We start from the raw sequence: 18,988 nt of genomic DNA on the forward strand, positions 1-18,988 counted from the left end.
TTAAATTCATGGGCATGTTTTCATGTTGATACATGAAAACAACTGTTAAAGTTAGATAGAAAAGCTAAAAGTGTGAGTGTGTAGATTAGAGAGTTTCTTAAGTCACTGGGTGAAAAAGTTAGTTTACAGTTTAAGTTTAGAGAACAGAAAACACGATGGAGGATTTAGGGTGCTGTCTCTTTTCCTTCTTCTTTCTTCTTCACGTTCTTCTTCTAGAGGTTTTTGGGTAATAGTGAGTGATTGGATAGAAAATGCCACAGTGCAGCACACAGGTGTTGGGTCATTGGGTCATTAAGGAAAATAATATACATGTCTATGGTTAATTGGATAAGAATAAGTATAAAGATAAAAGAATTTCGTAGTTCGGGACCGTTTTGTGCTTTCAAACACAAAGTGAGCCACAAGGCCATTCTGTACCATCAGAAGAAAATGAGCCAGATTTCAGTGAATTAAACTGTGCAGAAAGTCTGGAGAGACCTGCCAAGTTTGGTGATAACATCCCAATAAACACGAGAAACAAGATCCTAAAAGGCTTCAGAGTTTTTGTCCTGACCTGGAGGACTGTGATAAATGGGATTCCCCATGAGGGAATCAGCTCAGCTCAGAGGAGACTGAGAAATCCAGGAGTGGATAAAAAGTACAGAAGAAGTGCAGCAGAATCAAAGAAGAGAAAAAAGAAATGGAAAATATTTTTTTCTAAAAAGTTACAGACAGCCAGACACGTTTGAGACAGGAAGGACCACGTACCCCAGCCGATGATCGTGTACCAGTAGAAATATCTCCTCTCTGGGAAGAAGGTTTCCACCAACAAGGTGAAGAGGTACAACCCCTCGATGAACAGCCAGAAGTAGTTGGACATGACACAGTAGTGAAAAAACACCATCACTGCTTTGCATTCCACCTGCAGAGGGTCGAGAAGAACCAAGTTATTTCCCCACTGCTTCGGCCTAACAGAATTAAACGTTTTCAACCTCTCCAAATCTCTCAGTGGGAAGAGATGGGGCTGGTTTTAATGGTAAAGGTTTTAACAAATGTGAAGAATGTCAGGTATCATTTAGACAGCAAAGCCTGGATGGGGAAGAAGCCAATTTTACCAGTGGGAAGTGGTCAAGGAGGATTTCAGAGCAGCTTGAGCATGATCTGTATTGCTGAGGGCTCACAGCCCCTGTGAGCACCGATTGCTGGACTTAGCCCCCTTCCAGGATTAAATGCAGGGAAGAAAAGGATCCAGCTGTGTACCGAGAAACCCAGAGAAGGATGTGAAATGGCAGGATGGCTGTGGAAAGCCCTGAGAGCGGGATCTGAAAGGATGAACCCTCCTGTGTGCAGCTGGGAATTGCACTTCCTTGCCATCATCATCAGTGTTGTCACTCAGGGACAGAAAATGGAAGTAAATATGAGGAAATGTGAGTGATCAGATGTGAAAAAATAATGGTAGCTTTCGTTCATGGGCAGGAGGGGGAAGGAGCAAGCTAAAGAAAAATGTAAACTAGAAATTAAATTAAAGAAAATATAGGAATTTCTTAAAAAGGAACTGATCTTGTTTAGGCTTGAGAAAAGGGGACTTGGGGAGGACAATATTGCTCTCTACAACTCCCTGGCAGGAGGTGGTAACAAGGTCAGTCTCTTCTCCAAAGAAACACATCCTAGGACAAGAGGAAATTGGCTTAAATTGCATCAGGGGAGGATTAAGTTGGATATGAAGGAAAATTTCTTTCCTGAGAGGGTCATCAATCACTGGAACAGTGTCCAGGCCAGTGGTGGAGTCACCCTGCAAGGAGGTGTTTAAAAGATGTGGAAATGTGGCTTAGTGGTGGATTTGGTGGTGCTTGGGAACAGTTGGACTCAATTTTAGAGGGTTTTTTTCACCCTAAATGACTCTGTGACTAAGACCTAATGTGGCAAGCTCTGCCCTGTGAGAGTAGGACACACTGGTCTTGCCATTGCTGTGCCCTAGTGAGACACAATTAGTCCTACAAAAGTAGGATTTTCCAACAAATCCGAGCAGAATCTGTGTATAAAATGGAAGCTCCTGCTGGAGGCAGTGATTATCTCCCACTTTGACTTCATCCTCTGGGCCAAATCTACCATTAAAATGTTTAAAACATCAGATCTTGAGTTTCTTCATGGAAGATCTACCTAGGCTGCAGATCTGGTTATAAAATGGCTGATTTTAACTTATTTTTGTGCTTTGGAAAGACTTTGTTTCCAAACAAAGAGAAAGATGCCACCATTTGAAGAGTGGCAGGAAGAAACTACAGACCTGACATGGCTTCAGCTTTCTTGTGGAGAAGAACTGAGAGCAAAAACTAGTTGCAATGACAAAGAAAAGGCTGACTAAGAAACTACACAGCTGCACTTGCCTTGTGGAAGTGACTCACAGGGAATTTAGCTCATAACTGGATAGATAAAGGAGAGCTCAGTTTGTAATTCTATCATAATTACACCCAGTGAGCTGATTTATAACAAATACTAGCCTTAAATATGAAAGGAATTGGGAATTACACATAATAAACGCTAAATGCATCAGTGAAAGAGCTCTCTGCATGAAACTATATATTTTAGAGACAAAGATGTGGGAAATGCTGATGATTTTCTGAGACTGTGACCATCAGGTGCATTCTCTGTGTCTGCATGGTCACCCTGTTTACACATGGCTCTGCCTGACATCCAGAACAAATGAGGCTCTGGAGAAAAATCAGACCTTCAGAGGAAGGAAATTTCTTGTGTCTGCTCTCATCCCACCGACCACTGAGCAGATCTGGGAGAGGGAGGAACAATCAGGGCAGAAAATAAAACCTGTGGGTTTGTTCTGAAGGACACTGGTGGCATCACGAGATGGAACACCCAGTCTGGCTGTGAACTGGGAGGGAAGTTAAACACCAACCACCTTTCCCCCTAATAACTCCTTGGCTCATGAAACTCCACAGACTGCTGCCTGCCCCACTGCTTTTTGTTGTCTTGTGCTGAAGAAAAGTAAAGGAGAAGGATTTGGTTTCAGTTTGACTCACCGTGGAGATAAAACAGTGGTTTCCATCCTGCTCAGCATAAAGAACCCCATCCTTAATGAACACAGATATTGCACGGAGGATGAATGAGACAAAAAGGTTCATGTGGATGAAATTCCGAGTGCAGTGAAGCTTCCTGGAGTGGAAAGAGGAAGGGAGGGGAAAAAAAAAAGAGAAATATAGAAGAAAAGAGTTTTATTTCATAGAAATGTCACACTGATCCTGAACACACTTGACCACAGCAACATCTAAGCCAAAACAGTGTTAGTACTGACCCTAAACCTGAGAAAGAGGAGGATGTGGGGATTTTCTTGTAAAAAGGATGCAGAGAAACATCAAATAGGCAACAGAATGAGCCCAATGCAGCTTGTGAAGTTTCATAAACCAGACCACAGCTTGTCCTGCTGCATCTACACTGGGCTGAAATGTGACTTCTGGAGTGTGTCCAAGCTGGGGGAACAACTCAGCTAAAGGATTTCCCCCTTCTTATTCTACCTCTGGTGAGATAAAACCTTTAACTCTGTTTGGGGTAGCTGAGCTCCAGTTTCCTTCCTCCAGGGACTGGACAGCTCCCTGCTCATGTCCCCACTCACCTGAAGCGACACAGGATGACCATGGCAGTGGTGAGGGAAACCAGGGAGGTGCTGTATCCCACCGTGTACAGCGCCTTCACCGAGAGATAGTAGTAATCCTTGGGAGGCAAAAACCACAGGGTTAAAGGGTTCATCAGCAGCCACACACCTGCCAGCCTGCTGGGGAACCAGAGGCAGGGTTTGTCTCTTGGACAGCCTGGTTTCTCCTCACTTCCTCTGAGATCTCACCGTACATCAAGCTCTGCTCTGTGGCTGGGCCTAACAAAGCCTATCCATACATTTATTTTTTATAAAGATCTCTATGCAGGAGCTAATGACCTCTGGATAATGAACCAATATGATTTCACAGAAGCCACTTATTGTTTACATTATACACTTATTTATACATTCTAAAACTGCTGTTCACATGATCTTTTCATTGGTGCCCCTGTCCTGTCCTCGCACTCCTCAGGGCACAGGATTTGCTACAGTCCAGGTGTTCAACCACCCTCTGTTATCTGGCTCTTGTGGTCCTCTTATCTTGTTTTTTAGCCTCTTTCTTATTTTTAGAATAGCTTATGTCTCATCAACCTTGAGAAATTCTAGAGGGTCTGATAATAAACTGTAAATACGGTTTGCCTGGAGCAGATTATGGCCCGAGTTGTTCAGATGCGTTACTACATCTGTAGAACAAAACCCAGTTGGCCAAGAGATTCTTTACCCACAGGGGTAGAATTGAGCAATTCTAGAAATTCCAAACTACATCAACACTGAAAGCTCATCTTCTATAAATACTCAGTACAGGCCCAGGAAGGATTCAGATCTCACTTCTCCCAGTTTTATACCCATGTACATCTGATTGTTTGTTCTAATCACTATCAAATCAGAACATGACCAGAGGCTGGACAGAAAGCAGTCTGCTGCTTCCCCTCTTCCCCCCTTCATTTGTTTTTAATTATGAGATTAATTCCCACCTGGTTATCGGACTCTGTTTCATTCTCATCGAAGCCGCAGGCATCATAATAATGAGGGAAAGGTTCAGACCAGCCATCTTCAGTGCAATTCCTGCTGATGTCCCCTGTGCCAAGGGCAGGTGGGAATGTGACATCCCAAGAAAAAAACCCAGGACGTCCCTTCCCTCCCCACGGTTCTGCTGGAAGCACTGTTTATCTGCCTATCCATAGATTTAATTCTGGAAATTTAATGAGCTCGTTAATGATCCAGTCCTACAACAGCCACCTATGGATGGCTATCTCTACAGCAGGTCACCAGACAGCAAAAAGATTTTGTCATCACATTCAGTGTCTCCAGGCCACTAAAAATCTCATTCCCAAATAGGTTCCTAAACCAGGGATCAGCTGAATGTCCATTTCTTTCAAAAAGGCATCTTGGGAGCACAGCTTTGATGAAAATATCTCCACTCCACGTGGCCAAAGGACAAGTCCAGTGATTAAAAAAAGGCCCTTTGTGATAAAAATATCACAAAATAATGGTTTATGTCTGATGCACATGCATGAGACTGGTGAGAAAACACCACAATAACATGATTTTTTTGGTCCAGGTGCTGGGAGGCAGGCAGGATACTGTGGGATATCTCAGATAGCCATTATCCATGGAGAGGCAGCTGGATTGCTCCCCTGTAGGCAGAGACCACACATCCCACTCATTTATCTCCAAGTCCAGGCCTCTGCACTTGGAGTGGGACTTTGTGGGAAGGGTTTGCAGGAAACAAAGGAACATGGACTGGGAATCTCTTCCCCATCCCTGTCTTCATGGCAATGTGCTCTTTCCACCTCCAGATGCCCAGGGTGGCCTCAGTTGGTGAATTCAGAGTTTCTCACATTCTATTAATGTCTATTAATTATTCCAATCCTGGTTTACAACCTTAATTTTAAGCAAATATTGGCTTAAATACCATAATTTTTTGGCTAATCTTATATAAGAACCAGCTCCTAAATGGTTTCACTGACACATTTAGGCTTTAAAGCCATACTGGGAATGAAGAGTTGTGGCAGAAAAGGAAGAATCTCCTGAAACTCTTTTACCTACAAAGCTGCCTGAGGTGGGACAGCCCCTGTGGGGCTCTTTTGAAGCACCATTATTCTTCCCATCATTCTTCCCAAAGCTCAGTGGCTTTCCTAAATAAATTAGGGATGGCTGCTGCTGTATTTCTTCCCCCCAGCACAAAGAAACAGGCTCTAATTATCAAATGATCACACTTTTTTGGAGTTTCAGTTGTACCTGGACCAAAACTGATGGAAATTTCCAAGTTTTGGGTTTGCTTTTTGCTATTAAATTGCACTGCTTTGCATTCTTACAGAAGTTTAGTCTCTCATAACCTTATTTTTAACCTTATTAAGAGAATCTGTTTGCCATCCATGCAGCAGAATATCTCTCTTTAATCACACCATTCATTTAAGAATATTGCATTACTCAGCAAATTTTGTTAAATTACTCTTGTACATTCATCCCTAGTTTTCTATGGAAAAAAAAGCACTGAATCATGGTGCTGACTTCCTTTAGCACCATTTAGTAATTAATGTTAAACAGGTAGATGTAATTTATAGCAGCACACTTCTTAGATTACAAAGATTAATAGAGGAGGAATAAATTTTCATAATATTGTTAAAATTAACAGAGCAGAAAATGTCATAACAATTAGAACTAATTAGAGAATAATACAAAAATTGCAGGGAAAAAAAAAGAAATCTTAGAGCTTCCTTTTTAACAGAGATAAATAAAAAGAGAGACAAAAATTTCCATGGTTCTGTTTCTTACCTAGGAGAGACTGAGCTGTGCTTTCCAGCAGGTCATAATCACCTAGAAAAGTGGAAATTGGGTATGAAATTATTTTGATTGTGTTTTCTATTAGAGCCCAAACTGATCTCTGTGGAAATCAGTGAATGGAGTGCAATTGATTTTTATTTGTTTAGATCAGGCCCAAAGGCAATAAATACTTGGTGCTGTCTTCTCAGGAAGTAAACACAGCTTTACTTGAGAGTTTAAATCGAAGCTGAACCTCTAAATTTAGAACTAAAAACACATGCAATAAACAGGGGCAAAGTCTATTGTAAAAATATAGAAGTCAAATATTATTTCTATAGGAATTTACATTTATAATCCTCAGGTATTTAAATATGACCAGTTTTCAGAGAATTAATGACAATTTATTTCCACCCATCAATGACAGTGAGCAGTAACTAATTGGTTTAAATAAGGTAGTTTAATTTTGTGCCTTTAGGTAAAATCACATCAGTTTATAGAAACTCATGAGATTTTTCACTTCACTTTTTGTGCAAGTATTACAGTTAAGCACAGGAATCACTGTCATTATGACTGATCCACAGACAGCTTGTTAATAATCTGAAATCAACCTGTACACACAATTTTTGGGAACAGAAATACTGAGGATGTAGGCAGCACAACTGGTTCTTACCTGCATGGGTTTGCCCCAGATTATCCACTTCCCAACCTGAAATTAGAAGAATGAAAATAATTAATTCATAATGTTGATAGGTTGCAATTTAATTTTGATAAAAGTTTGACTCCTATAAAAGGAACGGATGTAGCAGAGCCCAGAGAAGAGCTGCAAGTTTAAATCTTTATTTCTGTATTAGTCCTGTGTTTTTATGAGTGGAAAAAGGTTTTCAGAAGATGTTTGAGATGGTTAAATATCTGGTTATTATGATGCTTCGTCAGGGTCTAGGAAGAATAAGAAAATGGATGTAGGAGCTTTTTTGTGGCTTTTTAAAAAATTATTTTAGGGGAATGTTTTGAAGTAAGAAAGACTCACACATTTCCAAAACACTGCACCCAAACCCATGCTGCTTAACATCCTAAAAACACAACTACCACAATGTGATAAAACTTCGTGTTTACATCAGAAATCTCCCTTTCCCTTTCTTTCATTCTTCCAAAATAACTGCCTAGAGTGATGCCAAATCCATCCTCCCAACCCCCTGTGCTCGGTTTTTAATCCAAACTGGGCTGAAATTCGACTTTGCTGAATCCTGGGTGGGTTCTGGGGATGCAGGAGGAGCTGCCTGGAGCCAGGGAGTGGAGCTGCTGCACCGTGCACAGGGAAGCCTCGGGGAGCCCTGAAACCAGGGAAAAATCCTTCCCAGCACTTCCCTGGGGGATAAATGTCCTCATCAGTTTAGCTCTGCATCCTCTGGAGCGGCCACAGGGCTTCAGGTTGTTCCCCTTTTAACCCTGGTGGTCAAATGTTAATTAGGGAATTGGAAAAATCTTCATCAAATTGTATGAGAAGGGTTTTATTAAAAGTAAAATCCAAACAAAGACTGATTTTGATCCTATGGGAAAGGAGAAAGCATCCAAAGAAATAAAATAATAACAGGAGGCTTTTCAGCACAGCCTAAAATGATTTTTTTTTTTTTAATTTTACAATTCACATAATAATTTTAAATTCCTTGATCTCTGTGTCTCCTCTAAAGGATAAAAGATATGCTTTTATACCTTTCAAGACAGAAAAAAGTGGTTTTAATGCGAAAATGATGGTGGGAGTATAGAAAACTCATCTGAAGCATCAGGCAGGTATTGTGACTTTGTCTGGATTATTAAACATCAATCCTACACATCCATCCCACTGGGGACTTTGGTTGATACTGGAAGCCACAGGTGAGAACACCCATGGTCTCCATCCCTCTCTGCCCAACTCCAGCTGCCTCCAGGATTCCACAGGAAGAATTTAGCCTGGATTTTGGGGAAAGGTTCTTCCCCCAGAGGGTGCTGGCACTGCTCCCCAGGGAACAGTGACATTCCCAAGGCTTCCAGAGCTCCAGGAAGGACTGGACACCGCTCCCAGGGCTGCACAGGCTGGGATTTTGTGCAGGGGCAGGAGCTGGATGATCTCATGGATGGCTGATTCCAGCTCAGGCTATTCTGTGACTCTAATTCCCGGTGTTTGCAGGTGTTGGAGAGGTCTCTAAACTCTGCAGAGCAGTTCCCAGTGCTCTGAGCAAACATTTTCCAGCCAAGGTGGTTCAGGTGCTGTACAGGGCTGAAGCAGCAGATGCTGCTGCAGCGCTGCCGTGCTCCACATCCCTGGCAGAATATCAGGGATGGCTCTGTAGAATAGTTTGGAGAGACCTTTTCTCCTCCTAAATCCACCAAACCCCAGGTTTTTTAGCAGCCATGTAGCTCAGTTTTAGGAATTTGCTGCTAAAATCAGGACGTGTCGGTAAAATCTGAATTCAGAGCACAGATGTCAGGTTGTGGCAGGGGAATTTTTATCTGTGGGTTTATCAGAGCATCAAAGAGCAAACCACAACTCCTTTATCACTTCTTTCATGATGCTTTTCACAGCATCTGCCACTGAAAACAGCAGCTCTGACAGAATTTGTCCCCTAAGTGAGGTCACCTAACGCAGCAGCCTGTGCCTCACAACGATCCACACAAGCAAGGTAGAAAAAGCTGCAAGAAAAACTCCCAAAAACCTCTTTGACTCATAAAAATCCAGTTTTAGTTTATCATTTGTAGAGTAATTTGACCTTAAAACTGTGCAGAATTCTTTCTGGAGAACGACCAGGCCTGTATGAGGTAGATTGATGCCTGATGTTCTTGGCACCCTGCATTTTACAGTGATGGCTTAGAAAAAGACATTTCTCTTCAATGTACATGTTTTGAATTCACCTATTTTTTCTCCACAATTTAAATAGCATGAAATAAAAACTATGATTATTTCATTCTAAATATAAATAGCAGTCTCATTGATGTCAAATTATTAGAGTTGAGTTAATTTTTAATTTCATGACATCTGTAATAACAGTTAAAACACATTAATGCAGTTTTTTGGAAATAAATAGGCTTGTTATAGAAATATTTTTGTATATATACTGAAATTATGACTACATTTCCCTGTGTTTGGACATTATGAAGGGATTCACTTTCCTAACAACATTAATTTTCTGATCTGTAGGAGCAAACAAGCCTTTTATTAACATATATTTCTATATCTGAGTCCTAATTAATGTACTGAAGAAAGTTCCAGAACAATATTTGTCTGTACAGGCTTTTAGGCTTGATTCATCAACTCAATTTTCACTAATAGGTTAAGATACCAGGAAGTTAATTAGATTTACATTGAACATCATGCCCTGAGTTAGAAGAAAAAGTTAAAGTTCATCTACTGAGTGTTGGGATAAAATGAACACATATACAATTATATTTGTGGGTGTATGGCTATATTTTTTGTATTTCTATGCAATTATTTAAATATATGTATTTATATAAATAAAATATATCTATACATATACATATTTATACACAGGATGTATTTATATATTTATATATTTTATCTGCATATAAACAGGTTTGTAATATATCTATAAACAGATCTATATCTATATAAAAATTTATTTACAAATAAGATATTATTATTATTGATAATAATAATAATATATATATATATATATATATTTATATATATAAAAGGACATGAAGGAACATACAGCCACCATATATCTTTGAATTCCTGCAGGCTGCTGCTGCCCTGCCCTCACACAGAGCCAGTTTCTGTATTTTTCCTTGACAGAAATCCATGGAATTGGTGCTGTTTCCTCACATGGCTGAGAATGAGATGGAATTCCAATGGATGATTTTTGTGCACAACACTTAACATGTTTACATACAATGGGACAAGACCTGACTTTGCCTTTAAAAGGTTGTAAGGAATGCCAGACACAGCAGAGTCACTCTCACTTTTCACAATATCACCTCAAAAACATGTTTTTTCTGGGTTATATTTTCACCTGAGTGCCTTTAAGACTCTGGAGAGGTCTCAGTAAATTCACTCTGCTCTCGGTGATGGAGTGGGCAGGACTACAGGACCCCTCACAGCGTGGGATTTCCCACAAGACTTCTTGTTTTCTTTAGGGCACAAACAATGAGAAATTGGAGTGTTTGAGTTCACTGATGAAGAAGAGAAAGCCCATTGATATGATTATACAGTGGCCTAACGAAATTAATTGCTTTCTCAGAAATGAAGAATAAATAAAGTATGATTTTCATCTGTGTTTTCACTGGGAACACATTTTTCAGGGGTTTGATTCAAGGGCTAAGCTTACAGGGGACTTTTGAGAAGAACATGTAGTGACAGGAGGAGGAGGAATGACTTTAAACTGAAAGTGGGAAGGTTTGGGTTGGGTATTAGGGAGAAATTCTTTATTCAGAGAGTGCTGAGGCCCTGGCACAGGGTGCTCAGAGCAGCTGTGGCTGCCCCTGGATCCCTGGAAATGTCCAAGGCCAGGCTGGACAGGGCTTGGAGCAACCTGGGACAGTGGAAGGTGTCCCTGCGCTGCAGAGGTGGCACTGGATGATCTTTAAGATCTTTTCCATCCCAAACCATTCTATAATTCTATTATTTTATGATAACAACATCTCAAATATCATGACTTTATGACTTATTTGAATGACATCTGTGCTTCTCACATGTAGCTAAACCCAAACTATGGAAATATGGACACGACAGCAGATACCAAACAGCACCTTGGAGCATCATTTACTAAATCAATAATTGCTCTTATCAGTCAATAAACTCCTGAGGAAGCTGCTGTTATCCTGGACACAGGATGGTTTATCCAGTGTATTGACAGGCTGTGCTATTCGCTGTTTGACCAGACTTAAGTAAGTGTCACTCTTTGGGAAGAAAATCTACAATTAATGCTTTAATTGACATTGTTAATTAGATGTTATTTGCAGCACTGCTTAGAGATCCTAGAGAAGATCTATCAGAATGCTGAGTTACCAGTTCTAAAAACCAAGTACAGAAAACTCCTTATTTCTGTTTTCTGCAGGAAGAGGTAAAAGAGGGAGGAAAAAAATATCCAAGGACTTGCCAATGGCTCCCCATAGAGCTGGTGGCAGAGACCCAGACCTTTCCTGCCCTTTTCTTGCACATTTATCAGACTTTCCTCTTTGATTTTTATTTACCGAGACTCAGAACTCATAATTCACCCCTCGCTATGCAACAACTGACGAGAAACTCGATGACAGCAATTGCTCCTGATTTAAAGTGGACAGGGATGGGGAAGCTGAAGCCAAGAACCAGCCTGTTCACGATGAGCCTCAGAGCCTTTTAGATCTCCTTTGTGGTGCCAAATCTGTGCTGGCTGCTCTCCACCTGCCTGGCCTCCCGTGGATTTGTTTATCTGAACACAACTTGCATTTAACCCTTTTGTTCCAGCGTTTGTCCCTTATTAGTGGCGGGGCGGGAGGGGATGAAAGGCTTCCAAAGCTGTTCTGTCCTCGACTGGCTTGCCCACACTTCTCCCACAGCCCTGTTGTTCTCATCACAGTATTGTGGGTTGGAGGACTGCTGCACAAAGGTAATTCTCCAGAAGGTTTTGGATTTTGATGGTGTTAAGATCAACATGCAAAGCCTGCCCTGTTTTTATTTCACATTGTAGGGACATTTCTGTGTCCCTACAGAAAGTGCAGCCACTGGGGCAGGGGAAAACCACTCACAAGCCCTTTGTTATGAGTTCATATTGTGATATTGGCTTTTCACAAGTATTAGGATGAATGTTATATGTTATATGCTTTTGCTATGTCTTTTTCTTTTTTTCTCCTGCAAGCAGCTACAAAAAGGTTTTAGGTGTCGGTCAAGAAGAATTTTGGATATTAGGGCAATGTCCTGTCTGTACAAAGCCAGATAACCTCCAGGGAACAGATGATGGGGCCCAGGCTGCTACCAACACTGACCCCCTGTAGAAAAAAAAACCCCAGCCCAAATAAAAAGATGATAAAGGAGAAATTAAGAACAAATGTGTGTGCTCTGAAAAGGCAGACCTGGGGAGTGGCTATGCAAACTAGCTCTTGGAAAAGTTTGAATGTGCATTAAAACCCTACAGCAAAATGGGATAAAAGGAGTGTTCCAAAGACACCAGGTGTGTTCTTGGCAGAGAGCCAAGCACTCAGCCATTTTAACTCTTTGCTTTATTATCTTTGTCTCCTAATTGTCTTTTTGTTTATATTAAACTTTGTAAAATTCAACAGGAGAGCGAACCTCGTTTTCACACCTTTGTTAATTGTTATCTTGTTGTCCAGCTATGTGGATAACGAGCTGGCTGGGCAGAAGTATCTTTTTTTTTTTTTCTGTCTTGATTTAAACAGCACTGATTAGAAGTTTTCCATTCCATTTCCAAATTTGAACTAAACCAGCGAGCTCTCGGCATCCAGCACGCTGAGCCTCCTCTGTGCCCTCCCCGCGCTGCCTGCTGCTCTCCTGCTCCATCAATCTGTTCAGCCGGCTGGCAGAGCCACAGTGAGGATCAGCAGGCTGCTTAGCAGCTTTCCTGCAGCTCTCTCTGAGCTCCCCACACTGGTTCTGCTTCCACACCCTGCCCGCTGCTTCCCTAGGAGGGACATCATCCCTCTGCCCGGTGCTGTGCCTGCACACACACCATCCTGCTTTATCCAACCATGCCAGCTCCTTTGGTACACATCTTTGTGCTTTCCAGAGAAGCTGTGGCTGCCCCTGGATCCCTGCAAGTGTCCCAGGACAGGCTGGATGGGGCTTGGAGTGACCTGGGATGGTGGAAGGTGTCCCTGCCCATGGCAGGGCGTGGAACTGGGTGTTCTTTAAGGTCATTTGCAGCTGAAACTACTCTGTGATTCCATAATTGATTGATTAATGAAGGATTAGCTGCTTGGAGTTGACAGTTTCATTAGCAGGATCTGTAGGAAGTAGCAGGCAGGTAAGGTCATGGAGCACATGGTCCCACAGGTTCAGACACCTTTTCCTGTTTAAAGTGCTTCCCACAACTGTTTCCAGGGGATTGTGTCTCTCCAGCCTCATGCCCCACAGCCAGCTTTAAAGTTTAAATGTTAGCCAAAACTTTAAACTACAGATTAAAAGTCATTTATACAAGAGCAGGAGGTGGCAGACATGGGATAATGGCTTCAAACTGATAGAGGGAAGGGTTAAATGGGATATTAGGAAAAAATTCTCATCTGTGAGGGTGAGAAGCCCTGGCACAGGGTGCCCAGAGCAGCTGTGGCTGCCCCTGGATCCCTGCAAGTGTCCAAGGCCAGGTTGGATGGGGCTTGGAGCAGCCTGGGATAGTGGAAGGTGTCCCTGCCCATGGCAGGGGGTGGAACTGAAAAGACTTTTAAGGTCCTTTCCAACACAAATTCTGGGATTCTGTTCTTCTGTCATTTACTGTAGATCTCCATTTGCCTTGACAAAGGGATTTGTGAACATAACATTTACACAGAGACAGGACAAAATGAAGTGGGGCTCATTTTAATTAGAAAACAAGAAAACTGGGGCAGAGGATAATCAAGTGTGAGATTAAGAAGCCTTGTTCGTATTTGTGTGTTTGAATAAATAACTGGTGCCTAAGGACAGCTGAGTAACTGATCCTGTGGGACAAACTCATGCTGTCCAGTTTATCTACCTGAAGATAAGTTCACCTGGTTTTTAAGCCTTCTCCCATAAGGGGCAGAGAGTCTGGGATGTCCAGAGGGTGGTTGGGTTTAGACATCTGTCCTATCATGAGATAAACAAGCTCCTGCAAAGTCTGTGTTACCCTGAGGTTTGTGCAAGTTACTGCAGTAAAGGCAGGGATAGAAGTGATACATAATTAATTTCTTCCTATATCCCAGTTTACCTTCAGGGCACAGGGACAAGACCCAGTGAATCATGCCTGGAAATCTCAGAGAATTCCAGTGAGGTCCCATGTGGAGACCAGAAAGGCCAGAGCACACAGGGCTGGCTATGGTGGGACTGATGCACAGATATGATCAATAACATTTAAGGGAAATCATGGCTTTATTATTTTCTTCCTCTTTCCTGTTAAAGGATGTGAAACTAGAAATGGACTGAGGTCACCATAGCAACTAACCATCATCTAAACGTTATGTGAGTCCTTCCTTTGAGTCTGGCTGTCACAGGAGCATCAATCAGAGTGCAGGATCAATGCAATTATTATTAAAGGGTCTCCTAGCTCTGAAGAGGGCAGGGATTTTATTTGAGAGAAAAAAAAACCAAAATATTTTCAAACAAGAACCATGAAAAAATTTGAAACATTTCCCAACAGAGATTGTCACTCCTGAAATAACTCCTAGAGAAGAAAGCAAATAAAATACCTTGCTCAAAGGTAAGAACAAATGTGTGCCCACCACACCTAAAATCCTGCAATCACCTGGATCTCTTTTCCCAATCATTTGGGTCAAGAGGAGAAACAGGAACAGAGAAAAGACTGTTAGGAAAGGTTGTAGGGTCTGCTCATGTTGCCCCTACAGTGATACTTCAATCTATTACCTTCTGCAGTCCAAGTGTTCTCCAAACCTCTCAGCAGCTCTCAGCAACTCCCACCCTTACATTCTGCCCAAAGATGTAGGATGTTTGTTCCCCAAGGCCAAATTAGCTCTCAGATCACTGCCAAAGTTCTTGAGCTGTGTTGCAGCTTTCCCCTGACCACTGCAGGACGTCCCCCTGCAGAGGACCAAAGACTTTGGTTTCAGCTGAGACGCCCTTGCTCGTGCTGCACGTGTGAGCATCAGAGGCACAGAACGTTATGTCCCCATAATTTGGTGGAAAAGGCCACAAAATGTCTTTGTTTTGCTTTGCTAGAAAACATCTGAGAGGCCTCAGCTACTTGATTAGAAATGTAGATCCAGTTTCTGTTCTTTCATGACAGCATTTTCCTCCCATTTTCTCTGCATTGCAGATGGACTTTGTGATGTTGTGACCATGGAGGCTTAATTATAGCTTGTCCTCCTCTCTTTGGAAAAGTTGGAGTAGTCCCGTGGCTTTACTGCCTGTGAAAAGCTCAGGGATGAAAACCAGCTGGAAATGACTCGTTATCTATCAAGTGCCATTTTAATATTTTTTCTTTTCTTTTTTTTTAATTTTTTAAATGATTTATATATAAAATAAACACTGAATTGATTGTGACTGCTGTGTAGGATTTTATATAAAATTAAGGATGAAACAAAGGTTTCAGAGTCCTGGTTGCTTCAGTAAATAATAAGCTTTAATAAATAAATAAATAAAAAAAATATAAATAAGCTCCAGTGGCTCATTATTATTCCCATGATGAGAATGCTGGGATTGGTCATACATGTTTTCCAGAGAAACTTGGTGACAGGGTTTTCCTTCCCTTGGTTTCCAAGCAGGGTGTTGGAACACTCACCCAAGCAAAACATCCTCAGAAGAGAAATCTGGACTTTTGCATTTATCTTTTGCCTTTTTGACAGGCAAATGCAATTTCCAACTTCTCTCTGCTGCTTTGCTGACCTTAATTTCAGTAGTAGCAACAAAACTCTGCATGTTTTACCTCAGTAGGAAATAAGCGCACAATCCCCCAGGGATATTCTGGTGTTTAGGAGGACCCTGATCTTTATCAATCACCTTTTCTTCCTGTCTAAACAAAAAAACTATCAATACATAACCCAAACTAATAGAAACTGTAACTTGCAAATATTTTCAACAGCTTTCACTCTGGGAAGCAAAAGACTTTTATTGTCTTTTCACCCTGTTTGGGGGTTTTGTACCAATTTCCCAGTCAGCTTTTAAAGGCTTCACCAGGAGTGTCCCCCCAGAAAGGACACAAAAACCTCTCCACTTCGAAGATGGAGCATCATTTCTCCCCTCATTAACTCTTCTCTTGTCATCTTACTCTAATTGATTAGGGATAAAGTCTAAACTCAGGCTCAGACTGCTTCCCAAACCTGATTAACCCCACGTTCATAAATCCCACTGTCCACCTGCAGCATCTCTAGTGCAGCACTTACGAGGCTTGGGGTTCTTACAGACAATCAATTAATCAATTAATTAGTACAACAAAGTACTTGAGTGTTTCCCTGCATTTTAAATGGCATCAGTGACAGACTATTTCCAATTTCTTGGGATGACAGAGCTCTTTGCCTGAGCACTGATGGTGCTCAACCAAGAGAAGCAACAAGCCAAAGAATTTTGGTCTGAAATGTGAGCATAGGATGTAATTCTCTTTTAAACTTTCTAATACCTGATTACATTCTTTATTCCACTGGATTTTAATTAGGAACCCTTAATCCTGGTATCAGCATGGGATAGGTTTTATGCCTTTGGTAAAACTTAGGAGAATTTTCTCTGTTGCACATAGTGAACAATGTTTTGTGGTAAATGTAGTGTCCTAAACTGAACACCAGATAAACTGAATAAGAGCTGTTCATATTTATTATTTGGATTTGTGAATAAAAGCATTTTCCAAATGTGGAATGCTCAGAAACTGTCCATTATTGTTTGAATTATTTTTTACTGCAAATCAAAGGATGTTCATTTCTGATCTGGTTACTGAGTTTCATGCTATGGTCCATTTGGGTGTGTGTTTAGGTTCCAGAATATTTTAACTGTACAGTACAAAGCAGAAAAAACACAAAGATTTTGTTTCTATAGATTTTCAATGCCAGGCAATGTCACCTGTGTCTGGAAAAAAATAAAAAAATAAAAAAAAAAATTGGGAAAAACACCCAAAGAATAGAAAATTCTCCAGCTGGGAGTGCAGATCCCTGTGTTAGGGCCACCTCTAGGTCTTGCTGTGTGCTATTAAAAGGCAACATCACAGCCTGACTATGGTTTTCTTCTTTTTAACCCCTGCAAAGATGCCTTAGGATGATTTAAATCTGTCCTGTTGTGGGGTGGGTGTTTCTGGAGCTGGGAAGGCGCTGGAGAAGCAGTAACATACAACAGAGAGGCCATGGAAGTGACAGCTCCTGGTGGAAACAATGATGGATGGATATCAATCAAAGAAATCCATGTGGAAGAGGAAAAAAATTAATTTTTTGGGATCTATCTAGAAGAAAAGCCAGTAATCCCTGAATTACATTAAATTAAAAATCCCTAATTTACAAGATGAGAAAAGACTCGGAAACTAATAAGTTTTTTTTCCATTGGAGGAAAGGAATCTCCAGTGGAGAGATTTTGAGAACAATAATTTGGTTCACAGTCAGCACCTGAAAGGAATGAAGAATTGTGGTGGTTTTGGAGAGGAGAAATGAAATTTCAGAAGACAGGGTGTCCAAGCACACAAGATTTCACTTTGAACTTTCTGCATGATGTTGGCAGCAGCTCAAACGTTACTCCTTGGTTCAACTGCAGTGAAGGACACAGCAGAGCAGATAAAACCAGCAACAGCTGGTATTTTTAACTAAATACACAGCTAATTTTTCCAAAAAGCATCCCACCAGCTGACAGCTCAGTTAGTTAATATTTCTTTTGTAGTCTCTTTTATTCTTTTTTCCCATTTTGTTCCATATGGAAATAGACATCCAAGTCAAGGCAGTCAGATTCCTTTCTGAAATTCATGAAAGAAGCAGCGACAGCTCACCTCCAGACCAGCATTTGAGGGAGGTCAGAGAAAGCATCTTCAACAAGTCCCATTAATTTCTGCTCACTGAGCCAGAAATCCATGTGATGACTTCAGAAATTCACATATAAATTTAAACATCCCAAGCCAAATGAGATATTTCCCACCCACTCTTTAAGATTAGCACACCCCATGATTTTCCTGATTACATTGTAGCTACAGGTGCTTCAGAGCACAAACTTTTAAAAGTATAATTTAAAGCTATTGCTTCAGTTATAAAAATTATCTGTGGCCATAGAAAAATGTTGCTGTACTAGGAATGATTTTGCTATTAATAAATATTAGTGTCCATGCCCAGCCTAGCTCCGTATTCTAGAAACAGAGCAGCAGCCAGAGGACACTATAACAATCCCTAAAATGTGATTATCCATGTCTTAGAAACATTAGAGTTCTCTAATAACCCGTTATTTAGGGAACCATCATGAAATGTGACTTTTTTCATTAAACCCTCATTGAACAAATGCACTTGGCTAATTAAAATTAGCAGCAACAATGGCAAAGCTGATTCTGATTCACCCAGGAGAGTGATTTGGGATGTTGATAAATCCATTTTGGGGTCAGCAGTGCAATCCCAGCCACATCTGCTGAGATTTCCAGATACTGCAGGTTAAATGTTTATTTGTTTATCTAATGAATTATGAATCTTGGGTTTGTTCCTAGTGAACAGATGTCCAAAACCCCCTCAAACCCAGGGTTTGCACGAGGCAGCAGCTGTTATTTTTATTGGGGATCCCGTGAGGAGATAAAGTAACAGGACATATGTTTCCACTGGATGGAATATTCGTCCCTTAGGGTCGTACTGTCGCCCCATCACAGGCCAAATGGGAAGAACAGAGTGTGAGGAGATCCGTAAATTCAGGGAAAATTAATTAAAAATCTTATTTCAGCCCTTTATTTTGCATAGGTAAAATAAATAGAGCAATAAATAAATAAATAAATAAATAAATAAATAAATAAATAAAGCATATTTATATTTATATTTTTACTTATATTTATATTTTATCTATATCTATATTTATATCTATATCTATATCTA

General features: G+C 40.9%; 1 protein-coding gene across 10 annotated transcripts in view; it reads right to left on the reverse strand.

Moving 5' to 3' along the window:
• Positions 1-18,988, reverse strand: part of ADCYAP1R1 (ADCYAP receptor type I) — a 141,945-nt gene that overhangs the window by 33,640 nt on the left and 89,317 nt on the right. For all 10 annotated transcript variants that reach the window (XM_015619634.1, XM_015619633.1, XM_015619631.1 and 7 more), the window contains exons 6-11: positions 7,017-7,052; positions 6,359-6,400; positions 4,555-4,658; positions 3,602-3,699; positions 3,012-3,144; positions 748-901 (exon numbers count right to left, since the gene is read on the reverse strand). In XM_015619634.1, the coding sequence (XP_015475120.1) occupies positions 748-901; positions 3,012-3,144; positions 3,602-3,699; positions 4,555-4,658; positions 6,359-6,400; positions 7,017-7,052 (567 nt within the window). The remainder of the gene's footprint in view (positions 1-747; positions 902-3,011; positions 3,145-3,601; positions 3,700-4,554; positions 4,659-6,358; positions 6,401-7,016; positions 7,053-18,988) is intronic.

The sequence above is a fragment of the Parus major genome, chromosome 2, assembly GCF_001522545.3.
Source record: "Parus major isolate Abel chromosome 2, Parus_major1.1, whole genome shotgun sequence".
NCBI classification, from domain to species: domain Eukaryota; kingdom Metazoa; phylum Chordata; class Aves; order Passeriformes; family Paridae; genus Parus; species Parus major.